Below are 22,144 nucleotides of genomic sequence, written 5' to 3'. Positions count from 1 at the left end.
GCATAAAATGTCACTGAAAGGATCTTCAGTGGACTTCTACCACTTGTTCAATGCCTTTTAATATCAGTCACATCCCACTGCTGCATGACTGGGTGGATGCGTCTGCCCCATTGTCTCCACTTCATCTGAGAGATGACAGTCTGTGTTACTTATTCCCATTTTGGGGGGAATCTGTATTGAAGGATGGCACTATTATCTGACCTGTGCTCAGAATTGCTATAAATAGGTATATTTCTACTTACATTGTATACTAGGATCCCTGAACTAACTTTTTCCTGGTCCCAGAACTACAAGTGTCCTAACTTGGGAAGCCACAAAGACATAGCCCCTTCCTAATAACTTTTCCTAGCAATTTAAACACCTTCACATAGCATAATTTTAGAATATTTTCCAGATCACTGTGGTGAGAGGCAGATTTAGCCTTTCCATATCACTTTTTCTTCTCTTAGTGTTCAGTCTGTAAAAAGAAATATTTATTTTTCAGTACATGAATTGCATATACTTATATGTGCAAGCACATACATTAATGCAAACTGAAGTGATGGGTCATTACTAGTAAGAGTGCCACAACTCTCCAAAATAAAACAGAAACTCAACTTTGGCAGTTTGCACCTCATACAAAAGCATAAGTGAATACGTAGGACTTGCAATAGGCCCTGAATGTTAATTGACTCAGGCTCTGTCAGACTAATAAGGAAAGCAAACTCAAGAAGCAAAGATACCCCACTGAGAACATACTTGCACTCCCATAGACGTACAAAGATAGGGATAGTCAGTGAAAGAGTCCTATCTGATTTCATGTTCATTTAGTGCAGTGTTTCCCAAACTTGGGACGCCGCTTGTTCAGGGAAAGCCCCTGGCGAGCCGGGCTGGTTTGTTTACCTGCAGCTTCCGCAGGTTTGGCCAATCGCGGCTCCCGCTGGCCGCGGTTCGCCGCTCCAGGCCAATGGGGGCTGTAGGAAGGGCGGCCAGCACATCCCGCGCCACTTCCCTCAGCCCCCATTGGCCTGGAGCAGCGAACCGCGGCCAGTGGGAGCCACGCTCGGCCAAACCTGCGGACGCAGCAGGTAAACAAACCGGCCCGGCCCGCCAGGGGCTTTCCCTGAACAAGTGGTGTCCCAAGTTTGGGAAACACTGATTTAGAGCATGAAGAGATAGTCAGATCTCTACAGTAGGAGGGACCCAAACCCCATAAGGAATACAAATAAACAATACATTATGTGCAGGCCATGAGTGCAGATGGATGTTGTACCTCGGGAGGGGGGGAGGTGACAGATTCATATTTCACTTACATAAATCATAAATAACTCCACTGAAGTCAATGCAGTAAAACTAGTGTAAATTGGAACAGATTGAGATTGATAGTCTCCTTTAAATGAATACAACCTCATGATAATAAAACTAGTAAAACCTAGACACAGTAATACCATCTTTGTGAAGAAGAGATCGAAAGTTTACTATCAGGATAAAACTCTAGTTCAAGTCAAATGGCCCTGTGAGCAGCAAAGCTGTTATAAGGGACTGGGAGGGTCTGATGTGCTTGTCACTTTTTCTGTTGCTATCTTGTTTCTTCTATGAATAACATTTGAAGTTATTCTGAATAAATTCAGGAAAATGTCTGATTTTTTTTTCTCTTCGGGAAGTTCATCAAATTGTATTAATTACTTTTTTATCATTCAAATCCCTTTGTAACGGTAGTTTTAATTAAGGTTAATTTTGTATCTAGCATTCAGGTTGTATTATTGAAAATAAATTTGAATGCAATTAAGTGTTAATCCAGTATGATGATTGCAGTGTTGCTGAGCTGAAGAAGAGCTCTGTGTAGCTCGAAAATTTCTTTCACCAACAGAAGTTGGTCCAATAAAAGATACTACCTCACTCACCTTGTCTCTCTGAAATCCAGTATAATGGAAGATTGCTCTTAAACTGAGACCTTCAGATCGTATTTTTCTTTCCTGTTCCTCCTCTTTCACTTTTAGCATGATATGTGAGCTTGAAGGAATGGTGGGAATCAGAGTGCTTTGCGTCTTGTTTATTGGGGTAATGCTGCTCTATTTTATTAGGAGGTAGAGATTTCACAATCCCATGCAAAGTCTGCTACACAACATTACAACCTCCACACTGTTTGCAAATCAAATATTCCTGTTCAAGAAAAGGATTATGATGTAAAAGTCAGACTTCAAGGCAGTAAGGTGAGGAAGCAATTTTCTTTTTAAAAATCACAATGCAGGGATGATTTTACAGTATATCATAAAAATTGAAACAAAGTTTCTTTCCTTATGGGAGCTAATTTGTCCTATTGCATGCAATTGTTTCTTTATTAATTGTTGTAAGTAAACCATCTGGAGTACAGGATTAAGAGTGAGGACAAAATATAAATTGACTAAGGTTCCAATTTACACAATTTGCTGCATATAAAACCGTTGACATAATACTAAGGCAACTGTATCTCTCTGAGATTTTGTAATGAGTGGGATCCCTAAAAGTGAGATGAGAGTAACTTGTTTCCATTGACTGCCACTTCTATTCTAACTCGAGATAGCTCTGATATAGCTAGATCAAAGCTAGTATCGGTATGTGTGAGTGTGCTTCAGTCACACTTCCCAACTGTAGTTTAGACATACCCTATGATTTTCTACCTCTTGCCTTTCTTAATAACTGATATATTTCACTTTGTTGTAATGAAGAATAAGTACTGAGTTAACATGTTGAATAAGTGGTCTTTTTCTTTCTATAAAATTGCTTTATAGAGTGAGGATTCAGTAAAGGGTCCAAAGAACAATGAACTGACATAAATCTAAATATAAATAATTTTTGATCTTTCATTTGTAATTAGCAATAATCACTGAAAAACATGTGTCTGCAACTATCTGATGTGGAAGAAAGAAATCTAATTATGGACTGCAAATCTTTTAGATAAAAATACTGTGTGATTTTTACGGTTGTGGGTGCCAACATACTGATTAGAAATATGCTGTGTAAACTGCAATAATCATTATATTAATCAAGGATTTATGGGACCAAGGTAACATGGTCATGGATGCACTAAAAATGCACAGACAAATGATTGAAACTTTCAACAACCAAGCAAAGAGTAACTAAGAGTGTATATACACTGCAATTAAAAACCTGGGGCTGAATTGGGTGAAGAGGCTGTTTAACTGTGGTGTAGACATTCGGGCTCAGGCTGGTGCCTAGGCTCTAGGATCCTGCGAGGTGGGAGGGTCCCAGAGCTTGGGCTTCAGCCCGAACACCTACATTGGAATTAAACAGCCCCTTAGCCTTAGCCCTGCCTGCTTGTGTCTGCTGGCACAGACCATCCACAGGTGTCTAATTGCAGTGGAGACATACCCTGAAAGACTTGGGTGGTTCCCAGGGCCAGATAAAGGTATAGGTACTAAAGACCAATATTAGGGCCCCAGCACCTTGAATCATGTGATCACTTCAGAAGAATGTTTCTAGCCCTTATGGTTGCAGAGAGCCTATGCATCTCAGTTTCTTCCCTACCCTCCAAAACAGGAGTGTGTGTGTGGCAGGAGAAGAGTACAGTGAACTCAGTCTTTCCCCACCTAACCAACGTTTACACCCCAGCTCCTGCCCCTCTGAGAGGATAAAGGTGGGGGCCTGCTGTTCCCAGCGGGAGGAGTTGCTCCTGTCACTCCTGGCTGAATGAAGGGGACCCCATATTGCTGCCTTTAGAAAGGGAGGGTGGCACCACTGCCATTTGAAGTGGGGAATGAGGCCACAGCGCTGGGGGTGAGGCCACGGGATGGAGCCATGCAAGAGGTGGAGAGTTCATGTCATCATGTGCCTACAGCTCTGATTTGCCTTAATCCAGCCCTGGTGATTCCTTTGGTCTCTACAGGTAGTTAATGTGAACATCCATTTCCTCCTGTATATTTCTATTATTGATACTGTCAGAAATTAATTCAAAGGAGCTTTAGAATTCTGACCAATATTTTTTTCTATTACAATTTTTCTTAAAGGTCTTTAACAATAGTTAGAGCTTAACTTCTCTGTATGAATTTTTGCACTGAATTGTGTGTGGAGTACACCTAAGTAGAGTCACGGCACTTAAAAAATCTAAACTGAACCAAGACTGCTGGAAATTCAGGCTATGAAAAGTGTGTCCCCCTTCTGGTCCCATTAAATGCCAGCCAGTTTTGTCACTTCAATGGATTCTTTCTGTATTTCACTGCAACCTATGGTGACTCTGCCTAATACAGTATGTCCCTCTGCTTTCTTTTGTAGATCTTGGCAAGCAATAACTTTTGACAGACAACCTGCATCCTTCATCAGAATAGTTGGAACTCACAACACAGCTAATGAGGTATGGGACAGTTTTTAAGAGAGGAAAAACTATTGTATTCTTGCTGAATATACAGATTTCATTCTATTTCCATAGTAAACTGCTAATGCTGCCTAAAATGTACCTATGTTTATTGCTGCTCTAGCAATCTAGTAATGAAGAGTATTTTGGTCACTTTGTCATTATCTTTCCAGACTGTACAGGTTTCTTTACAGCCAAATGTAAAAACCACTGTAGCACTCTGAGAGGCGGTAGCTAGGTTGACAGAAGAATTCTTCCGTTGACCTAGCAGTATCTACAATGGGGCTTAGGTCATCTTAATTACATCACAACAGTGCGTGAATATTTTCACAGCCCTGAGTGATGAAGTTAAGCCGACCTAATTTTGTAGTGTAGACAAGCCCAAAATGTTTGTCTGGCCTTCATCATGGCATTGTTGAACATTGCTGTAAGTTAGAAGTAATACTTAGCATACAAATGTTTATTTTTAGGAATGATCACACAATTATAAATGCATTGGGGAAGCAATATAGGCTCTGATCGCTTGTTTTTTTATCACACAATATTAAGATGCCCTGTAAATAATAATAAAAAGTCTCATTTTCCAGAAGACGATCATGTATAAATAGGATTATTCTACTTATAAGTCAGTGAGCCAAGCAATCAGTCAGCAATGACTATGTTGTGTGGTAATCAGGATAGCTGATTTTATTTATTTATTTATTTTTAATTCAGAATATTTAGAAACATCAAGTTGTGCACTAGTTACCCTGCAGTATGTAACCATGTGATCTTTCTGTTGTTACCCTGCTCCTCCCCACTAGTTTGAGACTCTGATTACATATTGTCTCAAATCAGACCCTATTTCTGCAATTATCTTTGGGGTGCCACTCAAAATGTGTAAAGTTAAGTGAGTACATGTGTATGTCTTAGCAGAGTCTTAGATTGTAAGCTGTTTGGGTCAGGAACCATGTTTTCCTGTGTGTTTGCAGAGCCACACAATGTGGTTCTGATTGTGTTCATGGCCCTTTCAGCATTATTGTAATACAGCTATAATTCAGACACTTCCTCTGCCCTCTCTTACAGAGGATTTTTACACTCCCTGGATCAGACTATGGTGAAGGTATTGGTCTTCTCTTCTATTCATGCCACTTCCAACACCTCCTCTTCCCACCCTTTTGCCTTTTTTGAGCAACACTGCATCCGACATTATTCTCCTGTCCCCCTCCATGTTAACTGTCAACTACCATCCACCGAACTCCTCCCCATCAGCCATGCTCTCTGATTTCAACTCTTTGCTCTCTCTTGCTTTCTTTCCTCTCAGTCTCCCACACTCCACATTGATGACTTCAGCTTCCATGTTGACAATCCTGCTGATCCCTTAGCTACACGTTTCCACACCCTCAAGCCCTCATTTGACCTGCAGCCCCGGTTCAATTGTCCCACTCATGAAAATGGCTATTCGTTTTACTTGTTCTTGCCCAAGCACCGCTCTCTTTCTGATCTCCTGTTGCTGAGTTCCCCTTCTCCGATCATTGTCTGATCTCTTTCAGCATCACCCATCAGTCCCCCTACTCCCCTCATCCTGTCACTCAGTCTTTCTGTGACTTCCAGGCCATCAGTGTGGATAACTTCTCACCTGCTCTCAGCCCTCTCTTCCCTTTCTTCCTTTGATGGGGTTTTTGATTCTCTCCATGCTTCACTCTCCTCCACCCTGGACTGTTTTGCCCCTTTCTGCCATCACAAGGTCTCCTCTGTCAACCCCCAGCCCACCCCCAACATCTGCTTCCTGCGCTCACACTGCAGAGCATCTCTGGTGGAAATCCTGTGACTGGGCTGACTTCCTCCCTTGCAAATTAGTTCTCTCCTCCTTCAGTTCTGCCATCTTCCTAGGTAAACAACTTCAATTTAAGTGAATCTCACACCCACAATCTCAGCTGCCTTTTTGCCACCTTTGACTCACTCCTCAAACCCTCCACTCCTCCTGCCTCCATTTCTCTCTCAGCACAGGATCTTGCTGATTTCTCTCAAGAGAAAATACAATGTGACCTTCCCCCTCCCCTCAGCTTCCCTTCCCTTCCCCAGGACAACTCTCCTCCTCCACTGTCACGGATGCAGAAGTTTATCTGCTCTCCAGCTCCTACCCCTCTATTTGCCCCGTGAATCCATCCCACACATTTCTTGATCACTCTCGTGCCCACTCTCATCCTCTCCCTTAATCTTCTCTTTAACCTCTCACTTTTGTCTGGTTCTTTCCAAGCATGTTTTAATCTCTCCCATCTTAAAAAATAACCAACCTTGACCCCACTTCTATCTCCAACTACCCCTTCCCCTTTCATCTCTAAGCTCATTGAATGTGTTGTCTACAATCACTGTCTGGAGTTCCTTTTCAATTCCATCCTTGATTCTCTCCAGTCTGGCTTCTGCCCATTGCATTCCCCTGAAACCGCTCTCACCAAAGTCTCAAATTATCTTTTTCTAGACAAGTCTCAGAATCAGTACTCCATCCTCATCGTCCTTGGCCTGTCAGCTGTCTTCAGCACTAACAATGTGGGGTTCATTAAGTAACGAACCAGTGAATGAGAAAGAAATAAAATTTTAATAAAACAAACTGGAGAGTGTATCTGATAAACTGCTGCACACAGCCATGTGGTGTTCTCAATCCCCGCCTCCAGAGCACATGTCCAAATTCCTATGTTCATAATATTGTCACTTATGAGGGAAAGTTTCTAAATTATAGTCTTCTACAAACACATCTCTACATCTTTCATCTTAAAGAAAAACAAATTAACTCTTATATACACATATATATACACATATATAAAAAGAGCTAACAATTATCTAATAACACATGCATTAAATTCTCTACCCATGTCGTGCATTTCCATAAACCCAATTTGTCAACTACCTAGAGAGGAGAGGTTACCAGTACATCACTCTGGAGTGTCTTTACCACTCACTTTCCTCAAATACGACTTCTCCAGGCAGGTTAGCAAGTCTCTATGAGTCTTTCAGGAGGCTTAATCTCCACTCTGATCTTCTCAGTATCACTCTTTCATTAGAATCTGAGTTGTTCTCTTGTTCCTTGACAGTTTCTCCTTTGTGTGTTGATAATAAAGGATCAGTCAGATGGGAAATACCAGAGTCCACATGTACTGTCAGTGTGTTGGAACTTTCTAGGATTACTCACAGATCCCTTATATTACATCGAAATGTGTCCCCTGTTCTGTCTGGACTACATATGACCTTGGATACAGCTGTTCTTTAATGGTACCCATTTGGCCCCAAATATTCCATGTGTGATTCCTCAGGTACACTCTATCACCTGGGATACTGGGTACTTTTGTCAAAATAATATTTCTGCTTCCACTTCTGATTTTCTTTCATCTTCCTTATAGTTTCATTGTTCTGAGATTTCAGCAAGTTATCAGTAATTGGTAAATTAGATTTGATCCTTCTTCCCATTAACAGCTGTACTGGAGAAAAGTCATTCTCCAGGGGTGCACTTTGGTAAACCAGTAAAGCTTTCTACAAATCACCCCTGCTGTCAAAAGTCTTTTTCATAAGCCTCTTTACTGTCCATATAGACCTTTCCACAAATCCATTTGATGGGGTAATTTGGACTTGATGTTCTGTGATGAAAATCACAATCTATTGCAAGTTGCCTAAAATCTGCACTAGAAAATTGTGGTCCATTATCAGTAAAGACTTCATCTGGAATTCCATGTATGGACAAGATACCCTTCACACTTGCTGTCACTTACTTACTATTAGTACTGTGCAGTGTGCAAATTTCTGAATACAGAGAATAATAATCTGTGACTATTAAATGATCCTTTGAGTGCGAGGTAAATAAGTCAGTGCCTACCTTTTCATAAGGCCTTTGTGGAACTGGATGAAGACTCTGTGGCTCTGCTTCTTGGCATGGCTTGTATTTCAAGCATGAAAAGCAGTTTCCTACCATGTTAGCGATGTTGTGATTGATCTTTAGCACCTCTCGTGCTTGTTGTTTACGCTGTCTTCTTCTATCCAAATTAAAATCTCAGTCTATCTCTCTAACATCTGCTCATGGATGTCTAGCCATCAGCTAAAGTACTGCTAAAAGGGATCTGGGGGTCATAGTGGATCACAAGCTAAATATGAGTCAACAGTGTAATGCTGTTGAGAAAAAAAAAAAAAAAGCAAATATCATTCTGGGATGTATTAGCAGGAGTATTGTAAGCAAGACACAAGAAGTAATTCTTCTGCTCTATTCCACGCTGATTAGGCCTCAACTGGAGTATTGTGTCCAGTTCTAGGCACCACATTTCAGGAAAGATGTGGACAAATTGGAGAAAGTCCAGAGAAGAGCAACACAAATGATTAAAGATCTAGAAAACATGACCTATGAGGGAAGATTGAAAAAAATTGGGTTTGTTTAGTCTGGAGAAGAGAAGACTGAGAGGGGACTTGATAACAGTTTTCAAGTACATAAAAGGTTGTTACAAGGAGGAGGGAGAAAAATTGTTGTTCTTAACCTCTGAGGATAGGACAAGAAGCAATGGGCTTAAATTGCAGCAAGAGTGGTTTAGATTGGACATTAGGAAAAACTTCCTAACTCTCAGAGCGGTTAAGAACTGGAATAAATTGTCTAGGGAGGTGGTGGAATCTCCATCACTGGGGATAAGAGCAGGTTGGACAAACACCTGTCAGGGATGGTCTAGATAAGACTTATTCCTGCCTTGAGTGCAGGGGACTGGACTAGATGACCTCTCGAGGTCCCTTCCAATTCTATGATTCTAATAAGGTGGAGGACCTCCCTTTTGATAGGTCTGCATTGTTTGTGGACAGCACGATTGAAACTCTGTGAATGTTAAAGGACTCTAGGGCTACCTGACATTCTCTTGGTATCTATACACCTGCCCACAAGAGAAAGCTCAGCAAGGCCCAGATGGCTTGGAGATCCCATCTTGCTTAATGCCTGACCTTCCAGATGTCATATGAACCGCATCAGAAGAGACATCGATTCCAGAAAAGGAAACCATCCACCTCTCAGCCTTCCACCTCTCTCTTTCCACCTTCAAGCAGCAATTTTGACAGGCTAGTTGACGGCCTGAATTACCATCCTTCTCCTTCTCCTTACCAGCTGCACCAATTCACCTGCTTTCCTCCATTTGCTTCAGGTGGGCTGGGGAGTTAATCATACAGAGAAGTGGGTTTTGGAGATTATTTCCACAGAGCACACCATCCACTTTACTAAGCTTCCACCAACAAACCCCCTATCCCATCGCTCTTCAGGGACCGTCACAAGAGCTTGCTTCATCGAGAAATAGATTCTGTCCTATGCTTGGGGGCTATAAAACCAGTTCCCATGCAACACAGATGAAAGTGATTTTATTCTGGGTATTTTCTGGTACCAGCAAAGAATGGCAGTTGGAGACTTATCCTAGATTTGAGGCTACTAATTCCATCACTAGAGCAAGGGGATTGGTTCTCAGCCCTTGACCTTTGGGATGCATATTTCCACATAGTGATCCATCCATCCCACAAACGATTCCCATGTTTCACTGTCAGTCAGGACCACTTTCAGTACCAGGTGCTTCGCTTTGGCCTGTCATCTGCCCCAAGGGTCTTTTCGAAAGTCATGTCAGTAGTAGCAGCACAGCACTGCAGGAAATATATTTTAGTATTCCCTTACCTGAACGTCACAGGCAACTTCCAAAGCCATAGATCTCTTCCTCAAATAGGCCCTACAGTTCAACATTCAAAAGTCCACTTTGACCACTCTGCAAAACTTAGAATTCTTAGGGGCTCATCTCAGTTCATTAACAGGAAGAGCCTATTTTTCTCTGCACAGGTTTGTGACCATTTCCAACATAGCCAGTACAATGCAACTCAGTTCCCAAACTCCAGTCAAGAACTGCTTTTAGGCTCAGGCTGTTTATTCACCAAACAAACACAGTTAAAATGTGCTTCTTTCCATACCCACCTGAGTAAAACAATCCCTCAACTGCTGGAAAGATTATCACAATGTGTGCACAGGAGTCCCATTTGCACATCCTCTCCCAGTGGTCATCATAATGACAGATGCCTCTCTACTAGGGTGGGGAATACATCTAGATGCTTGCACATCCCTGGGCAAATGGATGTTGCAAGAGACCACGCTGCACATCAACCTCCTGGAATTCAGAGCAGTCAGGTACGAGTCTCCAATTTTTACCTCTAATCAGGGGCAAACACATAAAGATCATGATAGACAACATATTATGCGTGTTTTATATTAGTTGGCAAGGCGGAGCAAGAACCCTCCCTCTGTCTGCGCAAAGGATGTCAAGCTTTGAAATTGGTGCATACGCATCTAGGTCATCATCACAGCAGCCTATCTCCTGGAGGTTCAAAATGTGACTGTGGATGCACTTAGCAGGCACTTTTTCAAAGACCATGAGTGGGAAATAGACCCCAGCTTATTACACCACATATTCCATCAATGCAGCACTCCTCAGATTTGTTCGCCACAGAGTTAAGCAATAAATGTACCCAGTTTTGCTTGAGAGGCAGACTGGGTCACTGATCCTTGAGGGATGTTATTCACCTTCATTGGGTTGTCGGATCTCCTGTATGTATTCCTACAGACTCCTCTAATAGCCAATGTTCTCCTCAAAATAAAAAGAGACAAAGTCAGAGTCATCTTAATAATTCTGACGTGGCCCAGACTAACATGTATTCCTTACTTAATATAATTGGCCGTTTGCTCCCCGATCACTCTTCATGCCCTCCTCATCTCCTTTCCCAGTAAGGCAGGAAGATCCTTCACTCCAGTTTCACAGTGTTTTGTCTCAAAGCATGGTTGGTCGATGGTTCATGGGATTAGAGACCCACCTGATCAGAGGAAGTGTAAAAAAAAAAAAAAAAAAAGTACTATTACACAGGTGGAAAGTGTCTGTTCGCTGCACATACTCTCAAAAACGGACAAGATTTCTCTTTTGGTGTGACCTCAGATATATTCCAACGATGACCTCATCACTGCCAGATATACTGGACTATATCCTAACACTAAAAAGTTCTGTACTCTCACTGAACTCTGTCAGAGACCATCTAGCAGCCATCAGGGCTTTCAACTCTCCAATGGAGGGTTATTCCATTTTTGCCCACCCAATGACAGAGAGATTTCCGAGTTCCCTGAGGAACCTTGATCTGCAAGTCAAGCACCCTACTGCTCTTTGGAACCTTAATCTAATACCTAAATGCCTCACAAGAACCCCCATTTGAACAGATGGCTACCTGCTCACTGCTCCATTTGTCAGTGAAAACGACATTCCTGATTTCCAAGTGATGGCTAAGTAGGGGCCCTTATGGCATGCCCCCCTTTCACAGTATTTTTTAAGGACAAGGTCATGCTGCGATCCCATCCAAAATGTTTATACCTAAAATTTCTTCCAGTTCCATACTAACCAACCCATTCTTTCACCTGCCATTCTTCCACCCTATGCCTCCCCTCGATAATCAAGAAGCACAGTTGTACACCCTTGACATCAGAAGAGCCCTGGCCTTCCATCTGGATAGAAAGACCCTGAAATTGTTTGTCTTGCTTGCTGGTAGATTAAAAATGTCTGTAATCTCTAATCAAAGTCTTTCCAAGATGATATCCTTCTGCATTAATTCTTGCTACAAGTCTTGTAATATTCAAATATCTTTGAACATATGTATTTACTCTACGAGGTCCATTTCCGCCTTTACAGCATTCCTCAAAAATGTGCCCATTATTGAAATATGTAAGGGCATCTATACGTACATTTGCTGAATACTACTCAATAAGTCATGACTTTGCTTCTGAGTGTTCAGCTCGGCTGTGCTTTCTTTGGTACTGGAATCAACTCTGAAGCACCCCGCACCACACCCACCTTAGAGTGAACTGCTTGGTAGCCACCTAATGTGGAGCACCCATAGGGACACTCCTTGAAGAAGAAACAGTTCTTCTTTGAGTACTTGTTCATATCAGTTCTGAATCAGGTGTGTGCGCGCGCATGTGCACAGTAGCTGGAATATTTTTCCCCTAGCAACATCCGTGGGGTCAGCCTAGGCACCTCCTGGAGTTGTGCCTTCATGGCACCCAATAAAGGGCCCTCAATTCCTTCTTACCACCAGTGACGATAGCTGGAACTTCCCCTTGCTCTGCTTCGTCAAGCGGCTTAGCAGTACTTTTGGGTTTTGCTGTAGATAGTTCTAGTTGGTTAGGATAGCATGGTTAGTTCACTTATAAATTTCAGTTACGGTGGGTTCCTCCCCTCCCCCCCCGCCCCCCAATTTGTCACCAGGGCATGCCGTGATCCCCAGGCTCTAAGACTTGCTATTCACATAGCTCAGATTGCATAGCTTAGATCGACTTTTCCCTTTAGTGTAGACAAGGCCTAAGTCTTTCAGATGTTTTTGGTATAACATTTGTAAGATACAACCTTTCCTATCCATCGACAGAGCTTAAGCTCTCATCCAGGCTCTCATCATCTTGTGTCTCAGTTACTGCAACATTCTGTTTTTTGGACTTGACAGGTGCTATCTTGTAGCACTCATTGCCATTCAGAATGCTGCTGCAAAGATAGTTTTCCTATCCCATCATTGTGACCATCTCACCCTTCTCTTTAAATCCCTTCACTGACTCCCTCTTCTCTGTTGTATCAAACATAAGCCGTTTGTCTTCACTTTCAAGGCCCTTCACAGTCTCTCCCCACCCTTCCTGTCATCTCTTATTTAGTACTGTAAGGTTGACTCCTGCCTCCAATCAGTCCATGATGTCAGCCACTATCACTTACTTGTTAAATTTTCAAACAAGCACTTTCAGGCTTTCTGCCATGTTGCCCCTCATGCTTGGGATGAGCTCCCTGTCAACATCTGCAAAGCCACTTCATTATTTTTTTTTAGATTCCTCCTTCCAACTCTCCTTTGCAGTGTTGCCTTCAAAAAAATTGACAATGATTAGGCTGCTGGTGTGCTGAGACCACTGCCTATCATGCTGATCAATATTGTCTTGTTCTCCTGTGCCAATTAGCTGTATCCATCTGTTGTCTCTTGTCCGGTGCTTACATTGTAAGCTCTTTGGGTCTTTTTTGTTCTGTGTTTGTACAGTGCCAAGCATGATAGAGTCCTGGTCCGTGACGGGCTCCTGTGGTGATTCAAATAATAATAAGTAATCAGTAAAGTGTGTTATGTGACTTTCAGGTGGACTCTCGCAACTGTAGTGGTACTAGAAGTCAAGAGTTCTGATTTTATTTACTATATGGGGATGTTTGTCCTAGGCAAGGCAACAGAAGGTATATAGAGTGAAAGTTCACAAGTCAAGTCAGTACAAATGGCTGAGGCAATGGTTGCTATCATGCATACCTTTCGGAATCAGCAATCAGCACTGCCAACACTCAGCAGAAGGTTGGAAAGAGAATGAGCAAGAGACTGAAATGGGAAGAAGTACACCCTGGAAACAAAGATCAAAAATATTTTAAACACTAAAAATGTTTTAAAAATTTACGTCTTGTTGTGAAGCTCAGTTTTCATTAGTGAGTTCTCCGAAATTTGGAGCCAGAATATCTTCCTGCCTCCCATGGATTTGGTGAAAGTACACCATGAAAGCTTATTCCATTTCTGCTTTATGTAGACTATCATATTTACACTCGTCAGTCTCTTTTGGTTGTCATCTCTTTACTAAAGATCACTAATATAAATTTATTCCTATACATATACTTATAACATTAGAATTCTGGGGACATTATAAATGTGACACTACATTGGTCTTGGAGACTGCTCCTGAAATGGTGATAAAAGTTAGATCAATTCCCTTTCCCTCCAAAATTCATCTGTACTAGCTCCTGTGACAAAGCAATAGATGAGCTACAGATGCAGAATTTACTTTAAAGCTGTGAATCAACTCTGTGATTATGTCCTGGTTTTGGGACTGAGTATCTGTGAAAGAATATTTCATAAGTTTGGATGATCATTTCCAATACCCGTTTCTTGTTTTTATTTCTAACTGATTTCACTTTCACCACTGAATACTTTGTCCAGTTTTACAAAGCTGTTCAATGAAAGGCACAGTATCCTGCCTACAGGGAAAACTGCATCTTAAACCCCTTTTTTCCTCATGGAGTGCACCCTTTAGGTGACAGGCGTGGCTTCTTGCACCTCACTCTGGGAGGAACAGTGCAGTCCAACCACTCTTAGATTGGATTTCTGGTCTGGAATCTCCCTGGTTCCCAATCATGGTGTTGTACCTGTCAGAGTTTCTCTTCGGGAGCATATGTGACAGTGCATGTTTGTACGTTCACAGAAACAGCACCTAAAACAAGACATTATGTTTTCATTCCTTTTAAGGTACAAAAGCAAGAAAAGCAAAGGCTAAAAACAATAAAAGGCCAACACAAATGGATCTGTCTTACACCTTCAGCTTTCCTTGCCATCGTTTATGAATTCCTCTCAGGCCACCTACCTCTCTTTCTGGCAGGAAAAGCAGCCAATCCTGCAGCAACAGGCTATGTATCAGTGTGCCTCAGTCCATCTGTCAGCTTTCACTGACACAACCTGGGTAACCACTCCTTTCTTTCCTAACATTTGTGAGGTTTAGGATCCCCTCTGATCCTAGGCCCAGCCTTGGAAAGAGTAAACCATTCTAGTTTGGATGGAGCCAGACGGGATATTCTCCAGTTCATCATTCCCCCCATTGTTTCCTCAAGGAGCCTTCTCTTTGCCATTGTTTTGTTCCCTATGGGTTTCATTCTTTACAGACTCCTTTGATTTAATTCCTGACATTTCAGAAGGTTAATATCAAGCAGATAACTCTCATTCTCCGCAAACCATAAATGAAGTTTGCAGTAATTTAGGAACATAGGAGCTGCCGTACTGGATCAAACCAGAGATCAGTTTAGGTGGTATCCTGTCACCAACAGTAACCAGTATCAGAAACTTCAGAGGAAGGCCAAGAAAGTGTGCAGTAGGCATTTATGAGCTATTCTGCCCATAGGATAAGTTTCATCCTGATCCCCAATAGCTAAAGGTTGGTTAAGACCTGACGCTCAGGGGGCTTTTTAGTGCAATTCTCTGTAGAAATTGGTACTATTTCTAAGGAGCTGTATAGTAGTTTATGTAGAGCACATTGCCTGGGGTGAAAATTCCTTCTGTACGTGCAAATTCATTACACATTCTGGCTCTCCACACTGTAGCTTGTATTATAAAGGTCGGAAAGAGACCATGGTGCCCATTTAGGTCATTCCCTCTTTTGACACTAAGAACTGTATTCCAAAGTCAACTTTGTTCCAAATAATTATTTTATTTCTGTTAAACTCTACAAGAGCAATATTATGAGAGTTGCACCTATCCATTTGGTTGTTTTGCTATATATTAAGTAACTGCTCAGAAGAATCCCATCTAAATTCCGTATTGCCTGCCTCTTCACTAGTATTAAGTTGTGAGCCCTTATGTTGTTGTTTTTTAAATAATAAGATGGCCAGAACATTGCACAGTATTCCAAAGCTAGCCTCAATAGTCTCTTCAATAAAAACCAAAGCAGTTTTCTCTGATTTATATAGTGTTTGATCCCGCTGTTTTATTTTTTGTAAAGCCATATGCAACAGGATCTACAGTCTTATTGTCTACTACCCCACATCTTCAGTGATCATTGAGGTTGTAATCTTTTTTGGTTTTCTCCTGAGTTTCATATCTTAAATTTCTCTGCATTTACTGAAATGCAATGAATTGTCTAAGTCACAGATACAGTATAGTGCGTAAAATCATTCCTCTAACCCAGTAGCCTCCTCCATCTACCTTTAACTGTCTCCTTTTGGATATACCTTAATTGTTGGCACTTAATATTAATTTACACTACAGCTCTATTACACTGCTCTGACAGTGTAAAGTGGCCCTAAAGTGGGAGTAAATTATATTTACACGAAGTTTAAGACCACAAATACAATTTACATCCATTTTAGGGCCACTTTATGTTCCCAGACCAATATAAATGGGCCTTAGTGTAAATGAGAATCAGGTCCTTTTTCTTTTATTTTAATCTCTTAGTTCATAAAAGCCGCTAACGTACCGTGTTTTACATATGGTTACAAATCAGGAAAGAAAATGTTAAGCACTCACATTCTGAACTTTTCTTCCTAAACTGGCTCTTTCATGTTGCACTCTATCAGAAACTTTTCTTCAAGACCAAAAAAAATTAGTTTTACTGTTTGCCTTTCCCCCATCAGCTATTTCATTTCTTCAAAACAATATAGTATTTGTTTGACATGATCTTCGTTCTGTGAATGCATGCACGCTTCATTAAGTCACACCTTTCCAGGTGTTCTCATATTCTCTCTGATTCACATTTCCATTATTTTTCTCCACTGTGAAGCTTAATATTTCAAATCTATAGTTCCTAGATTATTAGTAGGGCTGGTTTAAGGTTTTCAACAGCATGTTGCTGCACATGACACCGTCGGAACTGGCAGTCATACTCCATGTTACTGGAAAACATATGAAAATGGCAAAATGATTATATTTTATGGTGTTGAAGTGGATGTACAAGACTAATGCAACAAACTAAGGAAGCAGAATGACCTAGTAGAATGAACAAAAGACTGGGAACCGTTAGGGACCAGGATGTGGGCAGTCTTGCCTATTGGCTGGAGCAGGAGTAGTGTCTAGTGGCTTGAGCAGGAGTCAGGCCAGGAATCAAAGCTGAGGGTCAGAGCTGGGTTAGCTGGAGTGAAGCAAGGCTAGGAACAGGGCAGGATCAAGTCTGGGAACAAGCAAGTGTAGGCGCTATAGCTGCTGTGGGCAAATGTTTGAGCAGCCAGCACCCTGCTATTGGTCTTAAGAGTAGGTCTGGTGATCGCCTCAGCCAATCAGGCAGTTTGGCCAATCAGGCAGCTCACTTGGGGCTCAGCTGGTTCATTATATGGCCTGAGGGTTAAGCTAGCAGGTAAACAGGCTAGCTGCAGGACCTTATTCCTGACAGTATCCCCTCCTTGAAGGGCGTTTCCCAGGGGCATCAGGGCCAGAACTGTCAGGAAAGGTTTTGTAAAATTCCCGCAAGCAGACTCAAGGCATGAATATTTTCCACTTGTTCCCAGGATCATTCATCCAGACCATAACCATCCCTGTCCACTAAGTACTGGAGTTTCCTTCTGATGTGTCGGGAGTCAAGGATCTGTCAAACCAAATATTTTTCCTGCCCCTGGACAGTGATAGGTGGGGGTGATGAGGTGGACCAGGGCAGAAATGGGTTCTTGATATAAGGCTTGAGGAAGGAGACATGGAACTCTGTGTGGATCCAGAGGGACTCAGGCAATTGTAACCTGAATGCCACTGGATTGACCTGTTCCAGAATCTTGGACCCAGATACTGGTGGTCTAATTTAGCCAACGGGCGCATTGACCTAAGTTTCCAAGTGGGTAGCCAAACCTTGTAGTGTATGGCAAGAGTGGGAGTAGCCTGGCAATCCTGGTTGGCATGGGGTTTAAGCCTCCTTAGCAGATGTCAGGTGTTCCTTCGATTCTTGGTGTATTTGACATAGGTGGGAAGTTAAATCTGCAGCAGCAGGTACAAGAGACTTTGCAGGAATAGCTGGGTGAAAACAAAGATGAAACCCATCATTGGCAAAGAAGGGACTTTGTTGGCTGGAGGCATTATCATACACAAATTCAACATAGAGAAGAGGGGAAACCCAGTTGTCTTGATGATAGTTCAAAAGCAGCAAAGGTATTGTTCAAGGATCTGGTTGACCCATTCTGTTTGCTAGTTGGTGTGCAGATGGTATATAGATGAGATGAGGGATTCTATGCCCAGGAGCATTAGACGCTCCTGCCAGAAACTGGAGATTAACTGAGGTCCCTGGTCTTCTTGACAATCTGTGGTAATAAAAACTCTCTCTAGGAAAAAGCAAGCCAGATCGTTGTGTACCCCTGAGAGCAAGGTAGCTCCACTATGAAGTCCATGGACATGGTGATCCACAGTGGATATGATGGGGTTGGAGAAGAGCAAGCGGTTTCAAGCATGGGCTCTTGGTTCAGGCACCAAGATTGCAGGGTGTTTTATCACTTTTTGACAGAGGTGTGCAGGCCCAACCATCAGAAAGTCCTTGACACCAAGTTACAGGTCTTGAAGTGGCCAAAGTGACCAAGAAGTGGTGATTCATGGCTTAAAGCCTAAGCTGTCCCCCCAGAACATGAATACAGCCTTTCTGGAAGAGGACATCATCCTGTATTCTAAACTCTGCAACAGGCTGGGTACCGGCATCATCAAGGAATGGGTGGATCTAAGCTGTGAATGGGTCATTGGGCTGCAAGGAATAGAGGAAGACATCAGGTTGCTGTCTGTTGTCCCATTAACAAAATTGGACACCTTAAGAACTGTTGAAGGAGTTCGCCTGCCAGAGTCAAGGTACTCATCCTTGCAGGACAGGTTTTTTGACACTGGATGACAGGTAATTATTAAATTGAGCCAGGCAAACAAGAGGGACCAGCAGACCTCTCATTGGTTAAGGTGCCTGACTGTCCAAAGATATTCCAGGTTCTTGTGATCTCTGAGGACTTGTACAGGGAACCTGGGCCCTTCTAGAAGACGGTGCCGTTCCTCAAAGGCTGCCTTTATGGCTATCACCTCCTTTTCCCTATATCAAAGTTTCTCTCCATATGAATTAGCTTATGTGACTAGAAGGCATGGGGGTGCAGTCATCTGCTGGCTGGGACAACACTGCATCCAGAGCAAAGTTTGACACTTGGGCCTCTATTGTAAATAGTTTTGTGGGGTCAGTATGGGTGCCATAGTGAAGCTCTCTTTTAGTTGCTTGAAGTTGGATTGGGCTTCTAGGGACCAGGTGAACCAGGCTCCCTTACTTAGCAGGACAATCACAGGGTGACTAAACTAGGAAAGCCCTTGATAAATTTCCTGTGAAAACTGGCAAAGCCCACAAATTGCTGTACCCCATGGAAGTCCAGTTGCCTACGGCCTCTTTAGTCCATGATCTTTAGTCCATGATTATCCCTTTGGGACAGATGATATACCTGAGGAATTCAATTGTATCTTGGTCAAACTCTCACTTCTCAGGCTTAGCATACAGACAATGTTGAAGGAGTCCCTCTAGGATGTTGCATACGTGATGATTGTAAAAGGCCTGATTTTCTGAAAAGATGAGGAAACAAGCAGGGAGAACTGGAGGTCCTGGTGAAGGCAAGGAATTATGACGTGATTGGAATAACAGAGACTTGGTGGGGTAACTCACATGACTGGAGTACTGTCATGGATGGTTATAAACTGTTCAGGAAGGACAGGCAGGGCACAAAAGGTGGGGGAGTAGCACTGTATGTAAGGGAGCAGTATGACTGCTCAGAGCTCTGGTATGAAACTGCAGAAAAACCTGAGTGTCTCTGGATTAAGTTTAGAAGTGTGAGCAACAAGAGTGATGTAGTGGTGGGAGTTTGCTATAGGCCACTGGACCAGGGGGATGAGGTGGACGAGGCTTTCTTCCGGCAACTCACAGAAGCTACTAGATCGCACGCCCTGGTTCTCATGGGCGACTTTAATCATCCTGATATCTGCTGGGAGAGTACTACAGCGGTGCACAGACAATCCAGGAAGTTTTTGGAAAATGTAGGGGACAATTTCCTGGTGCAAGTTCTGGAGGAGCTAACTAGGGGGAGAGCTTTTCTTGACCTGCTGCTCACAAACCAGGAAGAATTAGTAGGGGAAGCAAAAGTGGATGGGAATCTGGGAGGCAGTGACCATGAGTTGGTCGAGTTCAGGATCCTGACACAGAGAAAAAAGGTAAGCAGCAGAATACGGACCCTGGACTTAGACTTCGACTCCCTCGGGGACCTGATGGGTAGGATCCCCTGGGGGAATAACATGAGGGGGAAAGGAGTCCAGGAGAGCTGGCTGTATTTCAAAGAATCCCTATTGAGGTTACAGGGACAAACCGTCCCGATGTGTCTAAAGAATAGTAAATATGGCAGGCGACCAGCTTGGCTTAACAGTGAAATCCTTGCGGATCAGGAGGGCCAAATCACACCTGGAGCTGCAGCTAGCAAGAGATGTTAAGAGTAACAAGAAGGGTTTCTTCAGGTATGTTGGCAACAAGAAGAAAGCCAAGGAACGTGTGAGCCCCTTACTGAATGAGGGATGCAACCTAGTGACAGAGGATGTGGAAAAAGCTAATGTACTCAATGCTTTTTTTGCCTCTGTCTTCACAAACAAGGTCAGCTCCCAGACTGCTGCGCTGGGCAACACAGCATGGGGAGTAGGTGGCCAGCCCTCTGTGGAGAAAGAAGTGGTTAGGGACTATTTAGAAAAGCTGGACGTGCACAAGTCCATGGGGCCGGATGCGTTGCATCCGAGTGTGCTAAAGGAGTTGGCGGCTGTGATTGCAGAGCCATTGGCCATTATCTTTGAAAACTCATGGCGATCGGGGGAAGTCCCGGATGACTGGAAAAAGGCTAATGTAGTGCCCATCTTTAAAAAAGGGAAGGAGGAGGATCCTGGGAACTACAGGCCAGTCAGCCTCACCTCAGTCCCTGGAAAAATCATGGAGCAGGTCCTCAAGGAATCAATCCTGAAGCACTTACACGAGAGGAAAGTGATCAGGAACAGGCAGAATGGATTCACCAAGGGAAGGTCGTGCCTGACTAATCTAATCACCTTCTATGATGAGATAACTGGTTCTGTGGATGAAGGGAAAGCAGTGGATGTATTGTTTCTTGACTTTAGCAAAGCTTTTGACACTGTCTCCCACAGTATACTTGTCAGCAAGTTAAAGAAGTATGGGGTGGATGAATGCACTATAAGGTGGGTAGAAAGTTGGCTAGATTGTCGGGCTCAACGGATAGTGATCAATGGCTCCATGTCTAGATGGCAGCCGGTATCAAGTGGAGTGCCCCAAGGGTTGGTCCTGGGGCCGGTTTTGTTCAATATCTTTATAAATGATCTGGAGGATTGTGTGGATTGCACTCTCAGCAAATTTGCGGACGATACTAAACTAGGAGGAGTGGTAGATACGGTGGCAGGTAGGGATAGGATACAGAGGGACCTAGACAAATTGGAGGATTGGGCCAAAAGAAATCTGATGAGGTTCAACAAGGATAAGTGCAGGGTCCTGCACTTAGGACGGAAGAATCCAATGCACCGCTACAGACTAGGGACCGAATGGCTAGGCCGCAGTTCTGCGGAAAAGAACCTAGGGGTGACAGTGGACGAGAAGCTGGATATGAGTCAACAGTGTGCCCTTGTTGCCAAGAAGGCCAATGGAATTTTGGGCTGTATAAGTAGGGGCATAGCCAGAAGATCGAGGGATGTGATCGTTCCCCTCTATTGGACATTGGTGAGTCCTCATCTAGAGTGCTGTGTCCAGTTTTGAGCCCCACACTACAAGAAGGATGTGGAAAAATTGGAGAGAGTCCAGCGAAGGGCAACAAAAATGATTAGGGGTCTGGAACACATGACTTATGAGGAAAGGCTGAGGGAACTGGGGTTGTTTAGTCTGCAGAAGAGAAGAATGAGGGGGGATTTGATAGCTGCTTTCAACTACCTGAGAGGTGGTTCCAAAGAGGATGGTTCTAGACTATTCTTAGTGGTAGAAGAGGACAGGACAAGGAGTAATGGTCTCAAGTTGCAGTGGGGGAGGTTTAGGTTGGCTATTAGGAAAAACTTTTTCACTAGGAGGGTGGTGAAACACTGGAATGCGTTACCTAGGGAGGTGGTAGAATCTCCTTCCTTAGAAGTTTTTAAGGTCAGGCTTGACAAAGCCCTGGCTGGGATGATTTAATTGGGGATTGGTCCTGCTTTGAGCAGGGGGTTGGACTAGATGACCTCCTGAGGTCCCTTCCAACGCTGATATTC

The 22,144-nt window shown here is 43.0% G+C and overlaps 1 protein-coding gene across 2 annotated transcripts in view; it reads left to right on the top strand.

Annotated features, from left to right (window-relative positions):
• Nucleotides 1-22,144, top strand: part of BTBD9 (BTB domain containing 9) — a 308,471-nt gene that overhangs the window by 268,918 nt on the left and 17,409 nt on the right. For both annotated transcript variants that reach the window (XM_077813611.1, XM_077813610.1), the window contains one exon: nucleotides 4,252-4,330. In XM_077813611.1, coding sequence (XP_077669737.1) covers nucleotides 4,252-4,330 — 79 coding nt within the window. The remainder of the gene's footprint in view (nucleotides 1-4,251; nucleotides 4,331-22,144) is intronic.

This window comes from Eretmochelys imbricata, chromosome 3, assembly GCF_965152235.1.
Source record: "Eretmochelys imbricata isolate rEreImb1 chromosome 3, rEreImb1.hap1, whole genome shotgun sequence".
Lineage (NCBI taxonomy): Eukaryota > Metazoa > Chordata > Testudines > Cheloniidae > Eretmochelys > Eretmochelys imbricata.
Note: the sequence above shows the minus strand (reverse complement) of the source record. Positions and strands in the feature narration are given on the sequence as shown.